The sequence below is a fragment of the Drosophila nasuta genome, chromosome 2R (assembly GCF_023558535.2).
Source record: "Drosophila nasuta strain 15112-1781.00 chromosome 2R, ASM2355853v1, whole genome shotgun sequence".
Taxonomy (NCBI): domain Eukaryota; kingdom Metazoa; phylum Arthropoda; class Insecta; order Diptera; family Drosophilidae; genus Drosophila; species Drosophila nasuta.
In genome coordinates this window covers 10,875,112-10,888,635 of record NC_083456.1, presented here as the reverse complement: position 1 = coordinate 10,888,635, position 13,524 = coordinate 10,875,112, and the positions used below count along the sequence as shown (strand labels likewise).

General features: G+C 42.8%; 1 protein-coding gene across 2 annotated transcripts in view; it reads right to left on the bottom strand.

Annotated features, from left to right (window-relative positions):
• Positions 1 to 39: 39 nt before the first annotated feature.
• Positions 40 to 13,524, bottom strand: part of LOC132784471 (uncharacterized) — a 33,662-nt gene continuing 20,177 nt past the window's right edge. The window contains exons 2-11 of one of the 2 annotated variants that reach the window (XR_009632255.1): positions 8,212 to 8,763; positions 6,100 to 6,216; positions 5,598 to 6,033; positions 5,288 to 5,536; positions 4,967 to 5,226; positions 4,738 to 4,882; positions 4,110 to 4,259; positions 3,870 to 4,047; positions 1,152 to 3,811; positions 40 to 1,058 (exon numbers count right to left, since the gene is read on the bottom strand). Coding sequence is in view for 1 of the 2 variants with exons in the window: in XM_060790109.1 (XP_060646092.1) it covers positions 1,221 to 3,811; positions 3,870 to 4,047; positions 4,110 to 4,259; positions 4,738 to 4,882; positions 4,967 to 5,226; positions 5,288 to 5,536; positions 5,598 to 6,033; positions 6,100 to 6,216; positions 8,212 to 8,750 (4,665 nt within the window). In the remaining variant the exon portion in view is untranslated. Of the gene's footprint in view, positions 3,812 to 3,869; positions 4,048 to 4,109; positions 4,260 to 4,737; positions 4,883 to 4,966; positions 5,227 to 5,287; positions 5,537 to 5,597; positions 6,034 to 6,099; positions 6,217 to 8,211; positions 8,764 to 13,524 lie in introns of both variants that reach the window. The other variant, XM_060790109.1, reaches the window with a different exon arrangement.

The following is a 13,524-nucleotide window of genomic DNA, read 5'->3' as shown; positions in this document are numbered from 1 at the left end:
ATGTAAACGGTTAAGTTTATTATATGTTTTAACAGAATTGAAAACAGATTAAAAACAAAACCACTATTAGTCTGGATTAGCACTACTAAATGATATATATATTTTGATATATTTCTTTCATCTAATTGATTAATAATTAATATTGCATTAATATAAACAATAGACGATTATATATTAGTTAAAGCTACAACTTAGTGTGCGTTCTTGTACTTCAATTCAAGAGAGTCTACAACAAAAATTAATGATAAAACAATAACAAAAATATTATTTTATTATATTGTACGTATGCATGTGTATGTGTATTAATATTAACAAGACTTGTCAAGTATTGTAAATAATAAGGTTTAAGGAAAACAAATTCAAATCAATGGATTTTTATTAATTAATTTTTTGTTTTTTATATCACAAGTTAAAATTTTGATTATTGTTTGGTCAATTTTCTTTTTAATTTTTTTTGTTTGTTTTTTTTTTTAGTTTGCTATGTGTATAAGTATATATATGAAATGTATGTATTATGTTTTATGTAAGTATATATGTACACAAGAATATTTAATATGGTATAGTATTTTCTGTTTTGTTTGTTTGTTAAATATGTATATAAATTGGTCTACAATCAAGTCATGAAGTTACTTAATATGGTTTATTGGTACTAACAATAAGATAGAATAGTCAAAAAGTTGAGTTATTGTTTTACTTAAGGAGATTACACAGAAATTCGAGTTAGTTGCATGCAGTTAGTTGAGAATATTAAATAGTTGATAATCTTTATTCATTATTATTTTGTATATGTGATTTAATGTCGCGTTAATATATAGACTATATATGTTTTACTAAGCTTTTTCTGCAACTTTAAAAAGAAAAGATATCGAAATCAAAAAATACTTAAGAATTTTGCAAATGTTGCTTTGGTTGCATGTGTTGTATATTAGAAGTATCTGAACGCGACTTATAGATTTGGTTATGTTCAAGTTTCCGCTAGAGTTTAGTGTTGTTTACGTATCGTATAGCTATCGTAGTCTAAAAGTTCAGACCAACGACTCTCTGACGTTGCCTTTTACCTGTAAAATAGTTGCAGATGTTTTTTTTTGTATAAGTGTAATTTGTATATAAGGTATTTTACTATATTTTTCATTATGTTTTTCTCTCTTTACTTATTTCGATGGTTGAATAGTTATACGGGCGAGCGATATGTCGTGGATTTGATTTATTGGGGATCTGGTCTAGGGCGAAAACACACGCAAGCTGCGCAACAGCGTTGCCAACACATTCGCTAGGCATTCGGCCTGCAGAGCCAATTGGCCGGCACCAATCGGGCCAATCTGTACGCCAACCAGTTCGCGGAAACTGCTCGCCACATCGTGCACCTTTAGCACAATGTTGCGCGTCTGCAACGGTGCCGATGTGTGTCGGGTCATATCCTGGGCCAGCTCGGTAATGCGTCTAATGGCCGTCAGGCAGGAGGTCAGGTGATCGGGCAGCGTTATCAGTGTCATGTCCGACATGGAGGCCACCAGGAATTTGCTAGCCGTAACAAGGGCAAGCGTTTGTTCTGTTAGCTCGTTGCGGGCTCGTTGGAATTTTTCCTCATCGATGCTGGCTCCGCCGCCAGCCGACTGTGCGGCCGAGCACTGAGCGGCCACTTGATCCAGTTTAATGAGCAGACCGGCCATGGCCACATCTGTTTTGGCCAGCAGCGCTTCGCCATCGATAAGATGGCCGTTCTTGATGAACAGCTTCTCGCCGTGCAGCTGTTGTGGCTTCTTGGGCAGCGCCGGCTGGCCATTGGAATGCGCATTGGGTAGGCGGGCAGTGGCCGGTATGGGCGGTATTGTTGTTGTGATGGTGCTGGCGGGTGTGCTGGCGTTGGGTATGCCATTGACGGGACGTGGACGACTGGCAATGGGCGGCAACGGGGGTTTCTTGGGCACACTCACCGCTGACACTGATCCAGCTCCCATTATGCCCACCGTGGGCTGCGGAGTGCACGGCTCCGAGCTGGCCGTTGGGCTGCTACGGGGCGGTAGTTGTGGCGGACACAGCTCACGAAATGGCACACTCACGGGTGCAACGATGCGCAGCTGCTTCTTGGGCGAATATCGCTGCAGCAGCTCGGCGCTTTTGGGCGGACGCGCCGGTGGCGGCGTCATCTGCTCCGTGGTGGGTGTACGCGGTGGCGGTTGCATTGGAAGTTGCATGGCTGCCTGCTCATCTATTGGTAAAGTCTCTTCCTTCTTGTTGGATGTGGGACAGCAGCTGAATTTGCTCTTGCGCTCCACGGTGGGATACTCAATGACGTGTGATGATAGATCCTTGCTAATATTGTTGTTGTTGTTGTTGTTGGTATGGTTGCTGTTGCCATTGGCCACAGTTTGGAAAAACTCACGCTTCGCCTGCACCGAATTGCTGTAGAGGCATTCGGTTTCCGGCTGCACTGCCTCCAGATTGGGTGGTGGCGGTATAATGAATGACATTATCTCCTCTGGCGTCAATTCCTTGGCGGGCGTGGCCTTCTGAGTGGGCGGTGCCACCAGCATCTGTTGCAGAAAGCTATCCAGCTCCTCGGCCTTGCCCTCGAAGCCCTTGGGCGGCGCCGCATTCATCAGCGACAGTGAGTCCAGCTCATCGGGCGTTTGGGGCGGCGGTATGGCACGCAAATCAATCAAATCTGTGTCCGTCTCAATGAATGTATCCTCGCGCACCTCAAAGCCATATATCTCGGAGAGCTGGCGAGCAGCCACATCCGTATCTGCTGCTGGCACATTGCTAATCTCCTTCAGCTGCTGCAGATACTCGCGCAGATTATAATCCTTGGTCTCGGCACCAAAGTGTGTGCCATCGGGACTATGCAGTCCAAAGCTACTGCGCTGTGCCAGCTGCTGTTTGGCACCTGACTGCATGAGCTGCTGTGGCCGTCGTGTGGTGGGCGATTGTGCCGGGGAGGCAACAGATTCGGAATCGCTTTCGCTCTGCGAGAAATCTGTGCCGAGTGCCTGTAGATCGCTCAGCAGCTGACTGAAGCCGTTGAGCTTGCGTTGTGGTCGTGGACTCGAAGTGCTGCACAAGCTCGGCTTGCGCTTGGGCGTGGCGGGTGTGGGCGGTGCCGAGGCAGACACCGGCTCCGGTATGGCATTCAGTCCCTGCGTGATGCCCGTCAACTCATGGCTAATGGTGTCAGCCAGCAGCTGCAGTGAATCACTGTGCTTCAAAGCATGCGAGCCAGCGCTGACGAGATGACTGATGTTGGCCTCCTCCGTGGAAGAGACTTTGCTGCTGTTCAGGCTGTCGCAGTCGCTGTCGAACTCTAGCATGGCTACGCTTTGACCCAGCTGCTGTTGCTGGTGCTGTTGATGCAGCTGGATTTGCTGCAATTCCTGCTCCTGCTCGCTGAGATACTGCTCTGAGCATTGGACAAGCTGCTGTAGCTCCTGCACACGTCGCAACACTTGCTCGTTCTTTGCTTCGACGGCCAGTTGACTGCGTCCCTCGCTGCAATAGTTGCTGCCGCTGCTGTCGCTCAGCCCAGAGTCCTTGGCCGCCTCCTCGAGCAGTTCGGTGGCCATCACGCTGTGCAGATCCAAGTCGGTGGCGTAGGGCAGCGATTGCGGCTGAGCGGGCTGTGGTTGCGAGAGCACCGCCTTGTGCGGCATCGGATGATATGGCGGCGTGATCAGGAAGTTGACGCTGTGCGCACGCGTATGGAATGGCAGCAGATAGCTCCAGCCGGCGGGCAACACTGTGTGCTGAGACAGGAATGCGGGTGCATTGTCATCCTCGTGCGGTTCGCGCTCTCGCAGCACATTCAGTATGTTCCCTGCAATGGAAAGAAATATTAATTCCTGAGCAGAAACATATCGATAAAATAAACTTGCCTGTTAACAGTCGATAGTAGCCGCCGAGCACCAGACTAAACTCGCAAGCATCGCGATCCTCCATGATGAACTTGACTGCACGATCGCCCAGCATATAGATGGACACGCTGCAGGTGACATCATCCTCGCGATGGACTACCACATGTGTGAAGTCCTCAATGGCCGAAATGGGCTGTGGCTGTATTTGAAGATAGTAAGCTTAGCACTTGCATCAATTTGTTAGGATGTTAAATAACTCACCACTGAATTGCGAGCACTGGATATTTGACTCAGGCCGAACCGCGGACTGATCAGCAGAACTCGTTCCATGCCTTCTCTTTGGTTTGTGCTGAAACATTTGGCGCCATAGCTTGGTAAACTAGCGATTATATCTAGGTAATGGAGTTTCGCCTGCAAAATGTAAAGTTTGATTTGTTTAATAGAATTGCTTAATATAATTGACATTACATTTTATTTGTAGTATTAATTAGAATATTAAACAGCCAGAAGAAAAGAATGCAATTCTAATATGAAACAAAACAGTCACATTTGCCGAAGTAATAATTCTCAATGGAGTTGAGGATTTAATAGTATAATCCAATTAGAAACTACTCTGCTACAATAATCAACTTAAGGATGGGTGGGAAGTGGGAATTAAGATTTGACAGTCAAGGAAATTAAACAGCTAGATTTGCCAAATCAGAAATATTAAAATCAATTAATGCGATAATTTGGCCAACCTAATAAAGCATTGCGTGTTCGAATAAGTTAGTTAACGGCAACATTTTACTCTAACGATGCTGTAACAGTTAAGCTTTAGTTGACACGAAACAAATTCTGGCTTGACAACTTTCCGATAATTTACATACTAAGAATTTCGTTGCTTTACCTGCAGTTGAGTAAGAACCTTGCTGGAGGAACCCGTCATCTCCGCGTTGAGCTTAAGAAAGTGTGAAATGAGGCGGCGCAGCTCCTTGCGTTTCATGCCCTCAAATAAGCTGACAGGCACAAAGCGTTCCAGGCCAAACTCCCGTCTGCAACAGAAAGTGTGAAACAGTTAGAAACGCAATTAGATTTGAATTAGATTAGATTAATGTTTAAGCAAATGTGGCACTCACTCGACCAGCTTAACGGTGAGCTTAGCGGGCGCAAAGTTATTGGCCAACGCATGCTGATGCATGTGGAGAGCGGCCAGACGCAATGCCAGCTCTGGTTGCAATTCGGGTGCAAAACGTTCCTGGTTGACATCGTTGCAGCACTGCAAATACAGATAGTCGAGTGCATGCAGATCCCGTTGCGCCAATTCGGCGGCCGAAATGGGCACAAAAGTGATGCGAAACAGGCAGCGCAGCTTGTGGGCACCAGGCCTAGCAGCAATCTGTAGACATAGAGTAATAAATTTAATACAAATTTGGGTAATGAGTGTATTAAAAACATACGCGAGCTAATGACTCCTGTGGATCTAGAAGCGTGAGTTTGTTGCGCTTTAGACTCTTGACGTGCTCCAGCACCAGACTGAAGAGTTCGCCACAGCAGAGGCAGAGCTTGTCCAGCAGCGAGCTAACCACATCCTGCACTGTGGTGGTCGCATCGTACTTAAACGACTTGGTCTGGCCATTCTCCAGAAAGACCTTGAGCACATTTGCCATGGGTGGCACACAGATGTCGCCCAGCGAAAAGGCCGAAGGCTGCAACAAAAAGTAAAGATTAAGTTTCGTTCAACAAATTTAAGTTGAAGTTACTGCCTACCGGAAACAATGGTGCTCCATTGACGCACACGCTCTCTGCGAAACGCACGCGACTTGGACGCGAGCGCAGCTTTGCCCTTTTACCAGCGGAAAGCAGAGTCGATTTACGACCTGGCATCACACAGTGCGCCATGGGCTGACAGACGAGCAAAGACACCTGAGTGTCACAGGCACGCACCAGCTGTATGACATGATCCCTGGGCGCATCCTTCACATCCTCACCGTTGACTGCCAATATCTGGTCGCCTGGCTGCAGCTTCCCAATGCTGGGACCGCCCTCAGTCACAAAGCGTACTATGACAGGCCTTTCACTGCCCGCCACAAAGCCAAAGCCCAAGCTGGAGCTGCGCAGCAACAGCACCAGACGTGGCTCTGGCGGATGCTCATCCCATCTTATGCACTCAGGTGTCTCATACGTGGTCGTCTTGTTCAAGTGACTAGGTCAATTAAAATAAAACAGAGTTTAGTGAGACAAAAAACGAATAGCGTAGCGCTTTACTCACTTGATGTAGTACGATCGACCCTTGGAGTCTATGGCACGCTCCCAACCGTAGGTGAGCTCTTCATGTTTGCTCCAATCCTCACAAGCAGGCAGCCAGCCAGATGATTGCGTCAAGTGGCTGTAATTAAACAAGATAATAGATTTAAACAGTGTGTAATAATTAAATAAATTATGTTAACAATATAAAAATATATTTTAATTTCTCCTAAAAATCTTTTAAGAACTTATTACAAAAAAATTATTTGCGTTCAAAAGTTTTTAATAGGGCTAGTTTTTCTAGCTGGAATTTTCCACCGTTTATATAATAAATACAGTATGATACAAAAAGCTATAACCATTAAATTTCACAGTTAAGTTTAAAAGTCTGGTCATTTTTATGCGAGTGACTAACAAACTTAAAGCTTGTTTAAATGAACGCTTGACATTCTTGAATATTTCATTTTTTTTTGTATTTTTTGTTTGTTTTTGTAATCTTTACGAGCACTTGGAGCACTTGACCCTGAACTTGTTGCTGCTCGTAAATGCCCCATGCCGTAAAATGCTGTGGCCTATTTTATCTTCGGGCCGGCAAAATGCATTTCAATTGAGATTAATCAACACTAATTGGGTTATTTGCTCGGCTATGCAATAAAGTGCAGCCATAATCGGGGCCAGCCCAGGACAGACGAACCATCTCCCATAACCCAACCCCATCCCTATCCTCATCCATGGCCAAATGTAACTATAGCCACCGCTGGCTAACCGAGGGCAACCCACCTTGGTGGCATCCGTTGCTGTCTTTCTTCATTTCCTGGCTGCACACAATTGTGATAATTAGTTTTGCACTTTGCCCGCTGAGAGGAACGATGGGCACATGGTTGCCCCACTCGTTACTCGTTACCCAGTACTCAGTACTCACTACCCGGTAACTGGTACCTAGGAAAAACCAAAGCCAAGCCCAACCAATGCTCATTCATTCAGCTAGGCAGACATCATAAGCACACAAGCACCAAGCACCAAGCACTCACTATCCCTCGAGTCCCGTCATATTCCAATGCTTCCTCTGTTCCCTCTGTGACCTCCTCCTCCTCTCGTTGGTTGCGAGCTTGGCCCCTGTTTCAGGCCACGCCCAGAGCTCTTATGGCATTTTGCGCGCTTTCAGTTTGATGTGCAACAAAGTGTAAAATTATTTAATAGAATTTCGTGCATAATCAATTTATGTGCAGCACCCAGGCATTTATGAAGGCAGTCAGTCAGTCAGTCAGTCAGACAGCCTCGACCCTTTTGAAAGGATACACTCTGTTCAAACAAAAGGCTATATAGTATTCCACGCAGCAACATGAGTGTCCTTAGAAGGATGTTTGGCTAAATGGTGCTGTGTAAATAATTAAACGTGGTATGCTAATCAGAAGTACAAACTATTGTTCGAGATAGCTAAATAAATGAAATAAATAATTAATTGAAGAATACATTTGATTAACACTTTATTTCAAAAGTTATATACCCCACAACATAATTGCTTCACGAGGTAATATTTAATGAAGTTTTCTCGACCAAAGCATTTTTGCTTGCTTATTTAAACATGTATTAATTTGAATTAATTAAGAATAAAAAAATATTTTTGCAGCAAACTTTGCGCATTGAAAAACAACAAAATTGAAATAAAATTTTGGCAAGGCATAATTTTGATAAAACAAAACTCGTTTAGATGACTTTCTATTGCAGCAAAATGTGTATAATATTAATATGACTATAAAATGAGCAAAAAATGAAGAACATTTAATTGGACAGTCAGGAACTTGGCTTGTTAACACACTTTATATGAGGCTTGATAATGAAAACGTGAGCTTCATTGCATAAGTGTAGTAATTGATTTGAAATGAAGAGTTATAAAAGTAAAGAGTGAAAGACACAATATTGATTAAGTTAATTAGCTCGATTAAGCAAAAGTCAGATGCACAGCCAAGAACTCGTATCGAAAGAGGAAATAATTAAACTTTCACCGATATTGCTTGATAACCAAAGATGATCTAACATTTGGATGTATTAATCAAATATTGATATTGATGATCTAACATTTGGATGTTTTAATTAAATATATATATTTTATGCAAATCTTAGGCTCTGTACTCACTTGCAGTAGTAAAGTCTGCCTTCCTTGCCCACATGCACGGTCCAGCCAGCTTTCAGCTTGTCCTGCACCGCCTCGAGGTGTCGATCAATTTCACCCCAATTTCCGATGGCAATGCTGCCGGCATGACTCTGCCCCAAAATTGGGCCATAGATGCCAGCAACCCCAAGTCCGGAATTGATGGTGTCCACAGTTGTTGCTGGTATCGTCGATGCCGCCGTTGCCGTCGCTGTTGTCGTTGACGTCGTCGTTGCCGCCTGTGTTCCGGTCTCCGACAGACTTCCGGCCGTTTCTTGTGGCGCGATGTTGGAGGACTTTAGCAGCGTTGTGTAGGCGGCGCTCGAGTTGGCGCTGGAGTTGGTGATGGCGTTGGCGTTGGTGTTGGCGCCGCCATTTGACATTGGCAACGTTGTCAGTTGTGGCGATGATGTTCTTGTCAGTAACAGAGGCTTGGACGCGCCCACCACTGAGGGCGATTGTGTGCTGGCATTTTGTAACGGATAGACATCACTATTCGAACGCCCCGAAGGCAGTAACATCATTGAAACACATTCGCTGCAAAAGAGCATAAGAAACAGAGACAGAGTGAGAAGGGGAAATGTGGCAGTTAAGTCAAGTCAAGCCAAGTCAAGTCGTTGTCAGGCCATTTTCACACAATATATACACGAGAGTGCCTCTTTAGTACACTCAACGAAAGCAAATAGAAAACTGACACTCGAATCTAAAATCAACATTGTGGCCTTAACATAAAGTACTTAAATTAAAAAGGAAGGGCGGTTATAAAAACAACTTTTTGTTTCGCAACTTTTTACATCAAATGACTTAATTCAAGCACTTTACGCTTGGGTTTTTCTTCGAGTGTAAGAGCTTGCCACAAATCACATTCCACGCCGTTGACCCAGTTGTGCAAAAACAGGCTCGTCTGGATATTGCCTAGGCCCGGCCCATAAGTCAACATCAATGTGGCATCTGCATCGGGATGTTGCTGCCGCATTGTGGCTGTTGTGCCAATGTTGCACTGTTGCACTGTTACACTGTGTTGCCAATGTTGCCAATGCTGCAGTTGTCTGGCTGTTGTGAGCAAAACAGGTCTCTCTCTTGGCCTCTTAAATCCCAGACGATGATCGCATGCTCGTGGGATAGGTTCAGGTTCACTCAAGCTGTCTCTCGGGGCCAAGTTGAGCAGCTTGTTTGTAATGTTATGACACAATTTCGGATATGCTTGGCATTGCACAAGTATCTCCCTCTCTTTTAGTCGCATCTCCGTCTCTTTCTTAGCGACATGCTAACGAAACTAGTTCAGCAATAACAACAACATCAACAACACGACAAAAATCAATGAAATTAATCAAACTGATGTTTATTGTACTGTTATCCAAGTCGCGGAAACTAGTTCGAAAGTAATGCGAATTGAAAATGATGGACTAAGGAGCTGGTGCACTAGATCAAGGACAACAAGTTGTCAGACTAAACGCGAGGTGCTGTTAAGTTGTTTAAATCTCTTTGTGGTTGTCAAAAGGCCTAAATTCTGATTGAGGTATCTAAAGTTTGTGGAGAAGAGAGATGTCAAAGTCTAATTCGTTTAAGGAGTTTTCCTACTACAGTGCACTGTAGTGGGAGAAATTCAAGGTAGAAATTGAGCTTGAAACTTGCTAATTTAAAATACAGTTCTTTGAGAAAAATTTGTTTAAAAATTTAGAAATATAGCATGCTGCAGTTTTGTGAAGCTTTTTAATGCTGTTTTGAATTTGCAAAGGCTTTATGGCTTACTTTCGTAATCAGCTTGGCTAAATGGACCCACACTTAAACTCTTCTCACCTGAGAAGATTACAATTTTATGCATTTTCTTTTTGCTACCATGATAAAAAAGCCGCTTAAGAGCTGAAATCTGAAATCTTTGAATGGTAGAGCAGCGATTTAACTCTCTATGCAACCTACGTATGTTCGCTTCACCCTAGGGATGCTTGAATATTGGATTTCGACGATAGCTGTGATAAGCTGTTAAACTTAACAACCATTTATGCAATTCTTTCGTTTTGTTTTTCGAATCCTGTTGCAATAAACTGCTGCTACTCCGGCTGCATTCTTGTTGGTTTTTCTGTAACAAGTTTGGTGGCTGGCATGGTCTAGGCGAGATATGAGCATAGATGTGGTTAGAGGCGACAGATTTGGTCATGGCAACGCCCGATAGTGAAGTCCAAACAAAGCGAAGACAACAGCAAAATGAATGTGTGTCTCTCTGTCTAGTGGGTTTCATTGAGTTCGTCGCTGGAGTCGCAGCAGTTGCAAGAAGATGTGGCATCAATAAACGAGATACGACAGAAAGAGCCAAGCGCAGCGCAAACAGAGAGATGTCCATTAGACCAGGCCAAAAGTAGGAGATGGTAAGGACCAGTAGCTGATGATGCTCATGATGACAACAATGCCGCACAACGTGGAAGGAGGATGGAGGAAGGAGGAAAGAGGAGCTGCCGCTAAGTAACGGCTTGGCAAACAACGGCAATGGCAACTGGCGAATGGCGAATGGCGAATAGCAACCGGCGACTGCCATCGACATGGTCAAGTTCCATCATCTGCTTTTTTTCATTTTATTTTTTCGTTTTCTTCGTTTGTGGTGTAAAAGTTTTATAAACAACTTTACACACATGCACTTACACACACTCGCACACATTGAAAACTGGAGCACTTGAAAAATGTTTTGAATTACATTTTTGTTCAGTGCTTTTGAATTTGTCTTTGTTTGGAGAGCAACAAGGCAAGTGCGAAAATGTTGATAAAGTTTTCCATGATATGTTTGCTTGAGAATTTCTCAAATTTATCTTGTTCAATTCGAGTTGATAAGACATTCCAATTTGCTCAAATGAAAATCGATAATAACAAGCAAATAGATGATATCATGACGGGCATTAAGAAAAATTAAAAGCATTCGGTTGCTTTGGCAAGTCTATTCAATTAATACGCTTGCCAATAAGCATATAGAAGTAAATGTTGTTAAAGCTTTATTTCCAGTTCGTAACTAGTTCTATTTAGTTATGCTTAAACACACATTGAATGCCATTGTTGGCCCTCAGCGCTTTGAAGTTTCAATTAGACCCAAACTGTCGCCACCGACGGAAGCAAATTGATGGCTGAAATTCAATAATGATTTGTTCCGAGATATGTGTAACAGTTGAATGGCATCCCCAACTTAATCTGTCCCATCTTGGCCAGCCAGAGAGCCTAACGCAACCCAATTCAATTTGTGTCGCCTGTCACAGAGAACTACGACTGCAAACCAGACCAGCATCTCTCGTTTCGAGTACCAACCATTTTTTTTTTTTGCGCTTTAGTCTAAATGCTTTTATGCTGGGCCTTGTCAGTGTAACCGATATGATACCATACGATACGAGTACGAGAGAGCCACATACTATACATTTGGTCACGGAGCTCAGCGCGAAATAGAAATAGATAGAGCTGAAGATGGAGATGGAGATGAAGATGGAGGCACAAGTGGCAAGTGGCAAAATGTGAGGGACAGGCGAGCACTTGTAGCAAATGATTTGTGTCAACAGTAAAGGCAGCTGCAAAGTATGTGGATGTGCTGAGAGCTCTGCTCCACAGATCAGTAACATACAGCCAGAGCAACAGCTAGAGCAACAGCAACAACTGGCCAAGAATCAAGCAACGTCACATAAGCTTCGACTCGGAAACTGGTCCGCAACTGACATGGACAATTGTAAAATGGCGTTGCGGAAATTGTGTGAGCAATGAAATGAAATGAAATGAATAGAATTGAATACTATAGAATAGACACCGCACAGTGGGGCGTTCTCGCATTTAAGGCGACAACAATCGACACAATGGACAATAGCGATGCTTTATGCAAATAAATAGACACTTCTATGATTACCCTGGGACAATCAAAAATAAATTAATTTAATTAACAATGGATTTGTTCAACAACGAAAACAGAACATAAAACTACAAGCGTATTATTTACTATAATTAAATATAGTTTTACTATTGATTTATGCACGCTACGTGTTGTGGCATAAGTTCCCCACTGTGCCTCACATTAATGTGGCAAAAAAAAGAGTAATAACTATATGAACAACAGCGCAAATTCTTGGTCAACTGTAAAAAAGTCAAGCGCCGGCCGGCAATGTGTTATGAAAAGCGCAAATTGTCCCAGTTTCAGCGCAGTTCCATTTTCATTTCCAGTTTCAGTTCCAGTTGCAGTATGAAGACAAAAGGCAACCGGTGAGTGGGTCTCCTACTCTATATAGTATTCGTACTTATCATCCATTTGATGGCTCGATGGCAGAAAAGTCTCTTTGGCAAAAGAAATTAAATACAATTTGTGCGACTGACGGCAGACGCTGAGTTCTTGTTGTTGTTGCTCTTGTTGATTTTTTATTATTATTTGTACTTATTAAATACACTCGCAGCAGCAGCAGCAACAGCAACAGCAGCAATTTGGCATGCCACAGTTCGCGGGTATTACTATGGATATGGTGGCATTATGCTTGTGGCTCGACACTCAGCAGCTCTGCTCGTTACTTTTGCTTTTACCAATTTCATTTCATTGTGTTTCGTTCGTATTGTTAATTGAAAAGAAATTACAATGCCAGCAATCACAAAATGCTTAATAAGAAATAAGAAATGAAAGTTGCCTCTCTAGTAATACGAAATGTTTATACACTATGTATATAAAGTTTTATATTTCTAAGAAGTTCTCCTAAATATTTGTCATGAAATATAATTATTGCTTCTGCTAACCGATAAAAAAAAACAGTCACATTTATATTTAGCTATATATTATATTTGATAAAATTGTATATTATTGATTACATTTCTCTCATAAGAAAAGGCATAGTTATATTTAACTATAAATTACAAAGGAAAAATATTTCTTCATGACGCGTCATAAAGACATATTAAGTATACGATTGATAGCGAATTTAATGTGGATCATCAAGTAGATGTTACTTTATCAACGAAAACATTTCTTTCATTAGGCATAATGTATTGTACATTGCAGACTTGATGATGAAGTGATAATACACTAGTTAAGGGTATTAAGACGTGCATTCAAATTGCTCGACATTATTTATATTGTCGTCATTTGTCGCCGTCGTTGTCGCCATCAACGTTGTTGTAGTCCGCTTTGCTTATTTTGATTACATTTCAGCTCAAAGTAAAAGTGGAAAATGTTGGCGTGCTTATTCGCCTGGTTCAGCCTGGTTTCTTGGACCCTCGCCCAGCTTGACCAAAAACGAAAGCCATACATACATATTTGATATTTTACAAACGAACTGAACACCATCGGAAGCGTAG